Source organism: Pseudoliparis swirei, chromosome 7 (assembly GCF_029220125.1).
Source record: "Pseudoliparis swirei isolate HS2019 ecotype Mariana Trench chromosome 7, NWPU_hadal_v1, whole genome shotgun sequence".
Taxonomy (NCBI): Eukaryota; Metazoa; Chordata; class Actinopteri; order Perciformes; family Liparidae; genus Pseudoliparis; species Pseudoliparis swirei.
Genome location: NC_079394.1, coordinates 4,789,692 through 4,802,292, shown reverse-complemented (window position 1 = coordinate 4,802,292; position 12,601 = coordinate 4,789,692). Strand labels below are relative to the sequence as shown.

General features: G+C 41.3%; 1 protein-coding gene across 1 annotated transcript; it reads left to right on the top strand.

Annotated features, from left to right (window-relative positions):
* Window positions 1–2,940: 2,940 nt before the first annotated feature.
* ido1 (indoleamine 2,3-dioxygenase 1) lies at window positions 2,941–10,621 on the top strand. Its single transcript, XM_056418052.1, has 10 exons — window positions 2,941–3,055; window positions 3,543–3,638; window positions 3,723–3,842; window positions 3,968–4,086; window positions 4,190–4,204; window positions 5,021–5,120; window positions 5,513–5,630; window positions 5,729–5,780; window positions 5,873–6,021; window positions 6,089–10,621. The coding sequence occupies exons 1-10, from the start codon at window positions 2,963–2,965 to the stop codon at window positions 6,475–6,477; spliced, it is 1,251 nt and encodes a 416-aa protein (XP_056274027.1). The 5' UTR covers window positions 2,941–2,962; the 3' UTR covers window positions 6,478–10,621.
* Window positions 10,622–12,601: the final 1,980 nt, after the last annotated feature.

The window sequence follows — 12,601 nt, the reverse complement described above, 5'->3', positions numbered from 1 at the left end:
AGTTTGCATTAGATTCATATTCATCACGACGACGGTGTTAACACAATACGAGAATAAGCTTATTTCTTGTACACAAAAGTGTTGACAAATGCAGCTCTTGTTGGCTGTTTATGCAACGACTTCCCCACCTTCATACTCATCCTGTCATTCCAGAACCTGTCATCCTCACCTGGTCCTCACGCCCTTCTCACCTGCCTCTGGTCACCTCGTTAGTCCCTCATTCCCTTCACCTGGTCCTCACGCCCTTCTCACCTGCCTCTGATCACCTCGTTAGTCCCTCATTCCCTTCACCTGGTCCTCACGCCCTTCTCACCTGCAGCCCATCCCCTCATTAGCCTCTCACCATTTAGCTCCCTCACTTCCTCTGCCAGATTGTCTTGTGTGTCATTGCCAAACTCTCCAGTGAATTCCGAAATATTCATTCTGATCTGCCCGTTACGACCCTGTTTGCCTGTTCACCCGATTTAAGATTTTTGCTTGCCCCCTTTTTGGATTTGTTGCCCTGTTTGACGGACCACCCGGTTTTGACCCTGCCTGCATTCCAGATTACGAGTCGTGCTTTTGGGTTCCAGTACCTGTAACCCTTACAGTTTAGTTATTGCTTAGCACTTTAGGGCAAAGCAGTTACTGCTGAGATAACTCAAACTCAGGATGCAATGCAAAAAAATTAGTTGCCATGGTTTGGACAAAAAAGTCTGTGATGAATAAAAGGCGACTCACAGGTACTGACAGTGCACAAATGGTGGGAGGTTTTGTCTGTTAAATAGAGGTTATTTTCCACTGCATTTTGGATTCAGTAAATCTCAGCTATTAAATGTCATTACTTTTCTCAGTGAACACAGTATTTCAGCTTTACAAAGTGATATCAACCACGTAAAGTTACATGCACTTTTGGTGCGGTAGTGATAAACTCCTCACTTTAATCCTCCTATAACCTTTGGGGTCAATTTGACCCTATTCAATATTTAACATCTCTAAAAAAAAAATGATTGACATAATTTTTTAAAATTCATATTTCATGACTTTTCATAATTTATTGGGGACAACTGGGAAAACATAAGATTCACATGATGATATGTGTTCAATGTCCTGTACAATTTGACCCCAGGCTGTTTTTCACTGTGTAAAACAGAAGAAATATCAACATGTATATGTATTTAAATGGATATTTAGGTAGTCAACAAACAAACATAAAGTACCTGACACTTAAACTTGGGAAACAATATTAATTATAATAATTTTCTCTAGGTTTTAATTGCTGGGGTCAAATTGACCCCAGGGGTAAAAGATGTTAGTACATTTGAAGGTAACAGGAGGGTTAAACTGATGTAAAGCCTGTTTACTGTAACACCTGCAATGTCTGCTCTGATCCACCAGGTGAGGCTGACGGTCTACTTTACACTCCCTTCTATCCTCTCCTAAAAATTCCACACCACCAACAGATATAAATACAGACCAAAGGGTGGAACAATTTTCTTCAAAATAAAGATACATGGAAACTAAAGTCAAGCATTGCACTGCAACACATTACATTATTATATAATAACATATTGTAACATTTGTGTAGTAAGTATGGGTTCTGAAAAAATAAAAATCTGGGACGTGGAAGCTATAGCAGCTCTAAGTAATACTATTCATGTAAGAGTGGTACCTGAAGATGAACCAAAATATGAAATACGAGTATTCAGAAGTCAAACATAATTATTAATATATAATGATGAAAGATACATGCAACTTGGTGTCAGTTTGTGGACAGAGAGGATAACATAGGAGTGGATGTGGAGGGAACCTTTGGCATTTCCCTTCTGTGTTTTTAAAACTCATCCGTTATCTATAAATGCTTATCCTATTCAGGGTCGGGGGGGAGCTGGAGCCGATCCCAGCTGACATTAAGCGAAGCAGGGTACATCCTGGACATGTCATCATGCTTACGTTCACGCCTACAGGCAATTTAGAGTAAAATATGAACCTAGCGTTCATGTCTGGGGACTATGGGGGGGGGCGGGGGGGGATACTGGAGAATCTGGAGAAAGCCCACGTTGGTCATGCGAACTCCACAAAGAAGGCCAGGAGGATCAGGTTTGGTTCCCTCTTACTGTGAGGTGACAGTGCTATCCAGATTGACTATGTTACACTCGTTGAATGACCTCTTAGTTTTTAGTCTTGCTCATTGAGCCACTTTTCACTAAACTGGATTGTTTGCATGTGTGTACTGTTTATACGAAGCAGTAGGCTTGCTATTATCATCACTCCTTTATCTATCAGCATTGATTAGTTGTTTTATTATATGCTCACTTAAACACTGTAACAATGTAAGATGAAAACAGCTAAATGAAAGCTTTCCGTTCATATAAATAAATTAAATGTAAGCTCACCAAAATGGATAAAGACATTACTCAGGGAACAGGAAAATATAGCTAACTTTCAGAGACATTCATCTATTTATCAATAACAGTTACAGTTGTTATATCATTACACTGGGTTTCCAACTAATGACATCTTATAATCTACTGTAACACATCCCTCATAGAAGTGCTATTATTTATCATAATAGTCTTATAATGTATACATAATTGATACTTTACATGTTTTTTTGGAACTTATGAGCTAATTAAAATAATAAATCTGCACAGCCATATAGCTTACCATGGGCTGATATAAAGCCAATGTGATGTAATGTTCAGCAAACTCTTTTCTTATTATAATTATAACTGGAGGGGAAGAAATGATAACATTGGACATGTCCTACTTAAACTTGAGGTTTATGGTGAAGCATGGATGCTGAACTGCCAGACTTACCCTCTATATTGCGCAATGTCAGAAGTGATTGATCAATGTGTAACTGCTACTGACAGCAGCTTTAGAGTGAACTTTGGGCCGTAGTCCAGACAGATTGGGATCTCTTGAACCATTCAGATATTCTCACTCCCGTCGCTGTCAATGAGCTTCTGTTTCTTTCTCTATGGCTTCAGCTGAACCAGACTCCAAACCTCCCTTCTCTCTGGAGACGTACCATGTCTCTGAAGAGTTTGGCTTCGTCCTTCAGGATCCTCTGGTAGGTGGATGGATTAGTTTCCTTCTCTATCTTTTTTAACTTTTTTTAGATTTGACCTGAAGCAGTCATACTGAAATATGCGATTATCAAGAGATCTTTAATTGTCATTTAACCAAACTTAAATGTAGTTCACGTTGGTGAAAATGTTGCTCACAAGTCTAGAAGTTATAACATCGCAAACGTGTGACTGGTGGTATTGATTGAGACCAACTGACCGAGGGAAGTTTAACATTGTTTTTGTTTGCTTTGTGTTGTGAACTTTATTCCTACATCAACATGTGCTTACAAAGTCCCAGGTCGCCAAACGCCATATCACAACATAGAACAATGAAATGCAAGTTTAGGGATCAATTTTACAATTCCAAAATGAAAATGTCTTTGTGGGTTCCACCATTTGCATCGTCACATTTGTGCACTGCTCTCTTTAATGTCCGTTTGACATGGCGATCATCACATTTTCTTTTCACGGCCCAACTGGACCTAAAAGGAAGAGCTTCCCCCGTACTACCAGCCGTGGATGGATATTGCCCTGCGAGTCCCAGAGCTTGTGCACTCTCACGAGTTGCGCTTCCATATCAACAAGGTAAGTTGAAACGAGAAACTGAAAAGGTCAATTGAATATTTTTATGGAGCCATGGTTCCCTATTAATGTCGCCCGTCTGTCCAGATGCCGCGGCTGAGCAGCCAGTTTCTGCAGACACACCGGGAGTTACGCTTGGCCCACCTGGCCCTCAGTATGATGACCATGGGCTACAACTGGCAGGAGGGAGAGAACAACACAGTGGAGGTATCTATCTCTGTCAGTCTTTCGTTTTGTCAGACTGAACATGTTTCCTTCCCTGCCTGCTATTCGTTGCACTGCAATCTACAATTTATATGAATATATTCCATCTTCAATAATCTTCCTCTCAGATCCTACCACGTAACCTGGCGGTGCCATACTGGGAGGTGTCACAGCGTTTAGGACTTCCCCCAATTCTCACCCATGCAGATGTAGTACTGGCTAACTGGAGGAAGAAGGATCCAGAGGGGTAGGGTCAGTTATTTTCTGCATGTTGCGTTTGGTTGGCTTCTGAAATGTCTAAAATCTGTTCTCTCTCTTTTTCATGTGCATCGTTATGTCTCCTATGCCAGTCCTTTCGACATGGAGTATGTATATTTTCTCTTCAATTCTGGTCCTCTACGCATACCATAAAATGTGGATGAATGCACATGTTATTATTACCTTCGCATTGAAAATGCGGAAGGTTATGTTTTGATCGCCGTGTATTTATTTATTTATTTATTTGTATGCGTGTTATTCGCAGAACTCAAAAAGTATTGAACCGAATCGCATGGAATTTGGTGGGATGATTGGTTATTATCCGGGGACCAGTTGATTAGATTTTGGGATCAATCGGGTCAAAGGTCAAGGTCAAAGGTCATGAACAGGTCAAATCTTCTTGAATGGCATGACATTTGGTGGGATGATTGGTTATTATCCGGGGACCATTTGATTAGATTTTGGGATCAATCGGGTCAAAGGTCAAGGTCAAGGTCATGGAAAGGTCAAAATCTTTTTTTTACCATAGCACGATACATTTGTGTCCAATTGGCATGCAACTAATGCCAAAATGTTCATAATTCAATGCCCAATCTTGTGATATGCGAAGGTATGCGCTCTACCGAGTGCCCATTCTAGTTTATTTATTCATTTGTATGCGTGTTACTCGCATAACTAAAAAAGTATTAAACCGAATCGCATGAAATTTGGTGGGATGATTGGTTATTATCCGGGAACCATTTGATTAGATTTTGGGATCGATCGGGTCAAAGGTCAAGGTCAAGGTCGTGAAAAAGTCAAAATCTTATTTTTATCCAATTGGCATCCAACTAATGCCAAAATGTTCATAATTCAATGCCCAATCTTGTGATAAGGTATGCGCTCTACCGAGTGCCCGTTCTAGTTGTATGTGTGTCCCGCAGGAACCTGGAACTGTTGTGCAGCCTCCCGGGCGGAGACAGCACCCAAGGTTTCTTCTTGGTCACTCTGCTTGTGGAGCTGGCAGCAGTCCCTGCATTGAAGGTGAATATACAGTACATCCCCCAAAACAATTCAGTTCATATATGATATGATATGATATTCCTTTATTCGTCCCACAGTGGGGACATTTCAAAAATCACAGCAGCGGTGCACATCAGAGCATCAATGAAAATAAATATAAAACACAAAACAAAAGACTAAAAACTAAATACTAATACTTAATATACAGGGGGGGAAATAAAGTAAAGTGCTGAGTAAAGTAAAGTGCAGAGTTTGCCAGGATCTCCAGCGATCTACTGCAGTGTGTTGTGCATATAATATCTACTTGTGAAAGAACAGGGATGTATTATGTTTACATTGTTGTTTTAAGACAGTCAAATGAGAAATACATTATGGAAATGTCAGACAAAGCCACTGAATAACCTGTGTTGCAGAACATTCCCACTGTGATCAATGGTGTCAGGTGTGGAGACTCTGAGACTGTGGCCAGAGCCCTGGAGGACATCAGCCAGTCCATACAGGACATGACAGAAAAATTCAAACTGATACATGGTAACTTAAATGAACGAATGATGACTATTTCCCATTGAATATATGACACAAAACACCAGTAAAACACAAGTATTTTGATTCATGTGATTTTTCTTAAGTTTACGTGGAGCCTTCGGTATTCTATGGCGTTATGAGGATCTACTTGTCCGGGTACTTTGTTTTCATTTCACTGAATAGTCATTCATTTTTCAAGTGACATTTTTTTTAAAAATGTGTATTTGTGGCCATGAACATATACATAGGTGGAAAGACAACCCCTGTATGCCAAAGGGACTGGTTTATGAAGGGGTCCAGGCCGAGCCCATGGAGTATTCAGGTGGGAGCGCTGCACAGAGCAGCTTGCTGCAATGCTTTGATGAACTTCTGGGAGTCCAACACGAAGCGACAAGTGGTAAGATGGCTCTTTTACCTTTGATTGATTACACCAGTGGACTCAGTCATGACACTACTCTATTTAGGTGCCTTTCTATCCCGCATGAGGGACTACATGCCGCCTGCCCACAAGCTGCTGATCCAGGACATCTCGTTGCAACCCTCCCTGAAGAGTTTTGTCCAGCAGCAGGCCAGCGAGAAGCTAAACCAGGCCTTTCAGCACTGTGTCGCAAAACTGTTGGCTTTGCGCAGCTACCACATCAATGTCGTCAGCCGCTTCATCACCGTACCTGCTGCCCACGCCCGAAAACTGAGGACACTGAGAAACCAGAGGCAGGAGTTAGAGGGGGAGATGATCAGCAGAGCACCCATAGCATTAGAGGAGAGGGGCACCGGTGGATCTAGCATCATGTGCTTCCTTAAGACTGTGAGAGACCAGACAAAAGACACTTTTTTGCCTGAGACACGGAAATAAATGAAGTCCACCACAGCGGATGTGAGCCGGTCATCACACAGGAGAGTGTCCACTGCGTCACAGAAAACAGGCCATGAATCACCTCCGATTACTTAGAATAAAACCATTTCATATGTCATCTAGAGGACGCGTTGCGGCAGAATGAGAGTGTGAGGCCTCGATCGCTCGTCTTACATGTAGCTTTTTACTATCTGTAAACAAACCTCAGGGAAAGTCATTTTGAAATTCAGTTCAAATGCTTTTTAAAATAAGTTTTGTCTTCCGTTGCTTGAAAATATAGCAGCATTTAGCTTTTCTGAGGTTATTGTGGTAATTGAGAGACGCTTTTAAACGATGGTAATGTTGCAATACCATGTGAAACCTTGGCGAGGCACTAAAGTTCAGGATTTTAATTCCACAAAAGAATATTTCTCTGGCTTTTTCCTTTAAAAAAAATATTTGGCAACACCTGAGTGCACTAAAGGCCCGCAGGCCACTGATTTAACCACAAACTAAATGGACCTGATTAAATAATCTAATATTTTAGTAAATAACAGTATTCATCCTTAATAATAGTCATTTGAAGAGATGTGTAATCCACACCAGCCTGAAACAATAAAGTATCGACAGGCTGGAACCCGAACTGAAAATAATCCCTCTTTGTTGCCTCATCTGACAGCGTGTCCTCACAATGGCGTTGTCATTGTCAAAGCACAAAGCACAATGCAGTGCGGAGACACATCACCTATCAGAGCGGTTACCTCAGCACTCCTGCCGCCCTCCTCCAGCCCACATCCAGCCCTCACATGCCCTTCTATACTTTCTGGGCGGAGAGTGTGGAAAGCCCAGAGCAATGAAGGGATGGATTGTGCCATGAATGGCTAACGCTGTGTAATCTTCACCTTTCCTGGATCGTCTCCACAGGTATATCATTTCAATAACAGCCCGCCCGCAAGATCAGATAAAGCCGACGCCGCGGCAATTAGACGTGACGATTCCCCCTCAACCTGAGCGATCTCCTTTATCTCACCTTCTTTCTCGTCGCATGCAGGGAAGACAACAGAAGAGCAAATAAGAGAGAAAACCATTACACATCATTTGAGTATGAGGGAGATTTGTCGGAAGATGTTTGTACGGCGTGTGTGAAGATAGATGTTTTAAAGCCATTCTGATTGACAGCAGTAACGTTCAGCCGTCGGGTTGGTTATATCGGTCGTGCTTTAAGTCGCCGCAAACCCTTCACACAGAACCCGAGAAGCTGGAGACCCGAGGTGAGGAGGTGAAAGGGGGAGAAATAGTGTGTTCACATGTCGCAGTGATCTGATTAAAATCTCCTCCACGGCCAGAGCAAATAATCCCCTTCCTTATTGCCTGAGTGTGGAGGACTCCCTGACAACCTGGCAGTAAACACTGGCCATCTCTAAGGATGTCTTCATTGTGCAGTCAGGGCCGGGCCTTCACAGCCACTGAAGTTTCACCTCGCATCACAACAGTGGCTGGCTTCAGGGTGCGACGTGACACGCATATTCATGCGCAAACTTGCTTGTTTTGTGCTGACCGTGGTGTGAAATGTACGACAAAATAAAAGCACGTTAGGTCAGCTTTATCGTTATGTGCATTTGTAATATTTTGGCTGACATTTTCCAAAAGGACTCAGCTAGCGTTCTGTATATCTGAGTACAAGCCTTCCAAGCAAATGCTAAAAAAGTGATTTTCCTCACGTCGAAGGGCATCTGGAGTCACTCTTGTTTTCATGAAATCACCTCAAACCATATTCCATCCATCGGAGCCAACAGGATCACAGGCGTGGGCCCTCGTTTCGGGTTAGACAATTGGATATCTGCGCCTCGGTGGTTAACCAGGATGTCCTGGATTCTATTATTTCATAATTAAAAATGATGCCGCTGCTAACCTCGAGCCAAGCAAAGCCGAGACCTTTTCTCGCCCTGGGCGCAAGTATCCGCGATGGCAGCAGCTCGGGTCTGATTGCCTCTGGCACATGGCAGGCGTAGCTGGGAATTATGGGCTGCGTGTGCAGAGCAGTAGGTGACTCCGGGCGTGTTACCATTCCTTCTCATTTCTATCTTTGTCAAACATCTATGCTACACACCCACACTTCATACTTCACTTACTGATCAGTTTGGACTCACCCTAAATTTGAGCTCTGTGTGTATTCTAATGAGCGGCTGTCATCTCTAGTCTTTCACAACCATCGTTCAAAATCTGTCTATTGAGGATAATTCAGTTCAAATATGAATGTAACTATTTTTATTTAGCATACTTGAGACCACATACTCCAGAGAAACTCTCTAACTAGTTTTGACTGTGATTCCCCCTCCCACAGGGTATCCATTTAGTGGTCTAAAGGAATTTAAAGAAAATATGTGACAGTTCACCCGATGGGCAGAGGTCAGTGTACCAACCTTCCCAATGCCATGATCCCCTCCACAATGGTGAATCATGTTTCATATAGTACCTCCATTTGGAAGCTCTCTAAACACAAGCAAACGTAGGCGATATTCACTGTGTTGCGGGTTTTCGGACTTCACTTTTCTGCCTACTTTTTTATTTGCACACACATTTTGCTTTATCTGCAGTATGAAGTGATTTCTCATTCCCATGTTCATCATTTTGGTGAATGGTGTGACAGACGGCATCATTTCTACTCTAAAATCCATAATACAAAATTTGGTTTTAGACATTTATTTACATGTATCTAGCATTGTATTCAGCTATTTCACTGCTTTTGTGAACCTATGACCTATGGTAAACCAATTCCAAACACCAAAACAGTTCATCCACATGAGTAAAGGTGTGTTTTCAGAAGAGTTATGAAGAATTTTTAAAAATCGAATGTACATTTTCAGCTTTAGGGCCATATTTTCTTTTTCCACTTGTACCTGAGGACAATTGGGTCTCATTATATAGAGAGCTGAGATTGTTCTGGAATGTTTGATGTATAACACATGGGTATGTGTCATATGCAAAAGCCTTTAAAAGGTGAATTTAATCCTTTTTGTAAAATCGAGAAAATGACCCGACTCCAGAGGGTTAAACCAGACTTCAAGCTCATCATCTTTCACCTCCTCTGACTTTCAACTCCTTTTCTTTCTTCTTACCTCAGCTGCTCTTTGCTTGTGCGGTCTGTTCGGGCAAGTTAAAAGCTTTTGATGTAGTCAACTTTTATCACTTCCTCCCCACTGACTCCACTGAAATGGCATGCCCACATGAAAAAAGAGAAAGAGAAGCTGTCATGTTCACAAGCAGCTTCAAAGTGTAGAATTACTGCTGTTCTGATGGTCCAGCCCGGGTGACGTCACCGACTTGACAGGAAAGCACACGTCAGATTGCAGCCGTTATTTTTCCAGGAAAAATCTCGTGATATTTTGGAGCCTGTGCATTGTCCTGCTTTGTACTGCTCAGCTATCCTTGTTGAGCTGGAGAGATTGTGTATGAGTGTTCCAATGACTGCTGTTGCAGTTATGTTGAGTCACCTGTGAGGCTTTCTGAGCCTTCACTGGAGTGACTGTCCTGAGGCACTGTGATGCATGTTTTGGTTTTCAAGGGAATTATTTATGAAACAATTCTTGAGAGTTATAAATGTAATTAAAAACGTATTAATATGGAAGATGTATGTGGTAGTATATATAAATATATTTTGTTTTTTATTTTGTTTATTGTTGTTTTTTTGTTGTTTTATTTTCTTCTTTATTTTATATTAATTTTCTGATTTATTTTGATTTCAATTTAGGATAGGAATTTATAAGCATTTTTTGCTTCTACCTATACCTTTTCAGTCTTTCTCTTTTGTATATTATATTGGATAATATTGTATTGTATTTGATTTGATTGACTGAATAAAATACAAACAAACAAACAAACAATGTTCACCATCTTACTGCTGCATGGTAGTATTTGCTAATTGGCACATAAAAGTACAACTGAGGTTGATGTGAATGTTGTTAGTTTTCCAGTCATGTGGTGAAAAGATTTTGTCCAGTTGAAAATATAATTTAATGATAGAGCGAATATCATGTATAAAATTGTTTTTTGGATATTTCATTTTAGATCAAAGTGAATCAACAGGCTACAAAGCCATTCCTTGTTCGAGCCATATTGGCTAGAAAATGTCAAGTTGCTTGATGAAATAAAAGTGTTCTCCTTTTGTTTGAATGTTTCTCCCTTTCGTGAACAAGATGGCCAACGGGATTCTTTTTCTGTGTTCAAAAACGTTGCAGGGTTAAAATATCGTTAACCTCCAGCACATTGACCTGTCCCATTTCCACTCGTGTTTGAGCGTACGATTTCAGGGAAATGTTCCTCAATTAGTAAAAAGCTTGTGTTTATCTCTATAATGTATACTGTGAAAGTTGCTCTGAAAAGGTTAATTAAAAACATGAATTCTGCCCCTCCAAACTGTAACCCAAGTGAACTGCTTCATGCTTTCATGCTTTTAGGTGCTAATTGGCACATAAAAGTACAACTGAGGTTGATGTGAATGTTGTTAGTTTTCCAGTCATGTGGTGAAAAGATTTTGTCCAGTTGAAAATATAATTTAATGATAGAGCGAATATCATGTATAAAATTGTTTTTTGGATATTTCATTTTACACACATTTCAAACACACCTTTTCCGACTATATCTGGATTAAAACACAGATTAGCACTTCAGTGGCACTTAAATAGCACTTACTTATGGTACTTTTGTAGTTCGACTATGTTGAGGAAATGTTACTTCCTGTATTCTTGTTGTTCTTAGTTTGTACTCTAGGTTGAAATGCACTTATTGTAAGTCGCTTTGGATAAAAGCGTCTGCTAAATGACATGTAATGTAATGTAAAATTGTTTTCTTGCTTTGTAGTGAATTCAAGTAAAATATATATTTGACCAAAATATGTGCAGAACTCCAGATTTGTCAGTCGTAACTTTCTTAAACGCTACACTTGTGGAAAGTAATGATATTAAAAAGAAGTTTGTAGAGATGATAAAAGCACACATGCCTTTTCGTTTTTTTTATTTTCTTGTTTTTTAATCGTACGCGATTTTATTAACACAAATTCCAGGCAACTTGAATTACCGAAAGACAGAAATCAGCAGATCATTTTAAAAGTACAAGCTACTAAATGATTTCCTGTGGGCTGTGGGTTCCGTTCGTTCAACCGTGGCCTACGTGTTATTTGAGCAAGGACACTCGCAATAACCAAAATGCCCTCACGATTCAGTTCGACTTTCTGAATGGGAGTGAATCCAGAGACCACGACCACACATTTAAAATCAGATTTTGACGGCAGCGATAAGAATGCGTGACATTCAGGTGGCTTCCCTCACCGGATTAGCAGATCCCACACACGTCACGGCCTTTTGTCTGGAAGGTTAAGACAACTTTGTGCAGTGTGACAGGGAAAACAGCTCAACCTCTCACCACAGCTGACTCACCACTGGCCCGCCAGGTGCGAAACAGACAACTGTGCGATTACACACACACATTCTCCCACACACACACATGCAAATGCTCTTAAATGCACAGACACACGCCGTGCCAAAATGAGCATGTGCAGATGCGGCACCTCGTTACCTCTGACCTGCAGGCAGAGATATACCTCATGTGTGTGTTTACTCCCACTTTCTCCACTCGGCTTTCCTCTCATGCCACACAGCTATTGTCCTCCTCCCTCTCGCTCGGCTGATTGACTTCCTCTTCCTCTGAGTTGTCGCTAATGTCACCTTCCCCGCTGGCGCCCACATCGTCCACGTTATCAACGGCTTCTTATCCGGGGTTTAAAAAATGCAGGAAGTTCCCCCCGGGGGTCTCATGCGCGGAACACGTATTGACGTGGAAAAGAAATGTCCGTCTCTCCTTGTTGCGTAACCCACGCTACATACTGAGACACACTGCTACCGAGGGTAGATTACACCATATTGTTTGAAGATAATACCAGTAACTTAATATCTGCTCGGCATGTTCACACCTCCACATTCAGCACCAACACAGGCTCCAGTTTTGCCGTAAATCGAATGACAAACTGGCAGATCAGATTACGCTGATGAATAAAGGCGTCCGGGCAGTGAAAGGAAAAGTGCCGTAATTCACAATAAAATAGTTTTGTGGCAGTTGATCAGTGGGCAGCAGGATGAGGAGAGTCTTT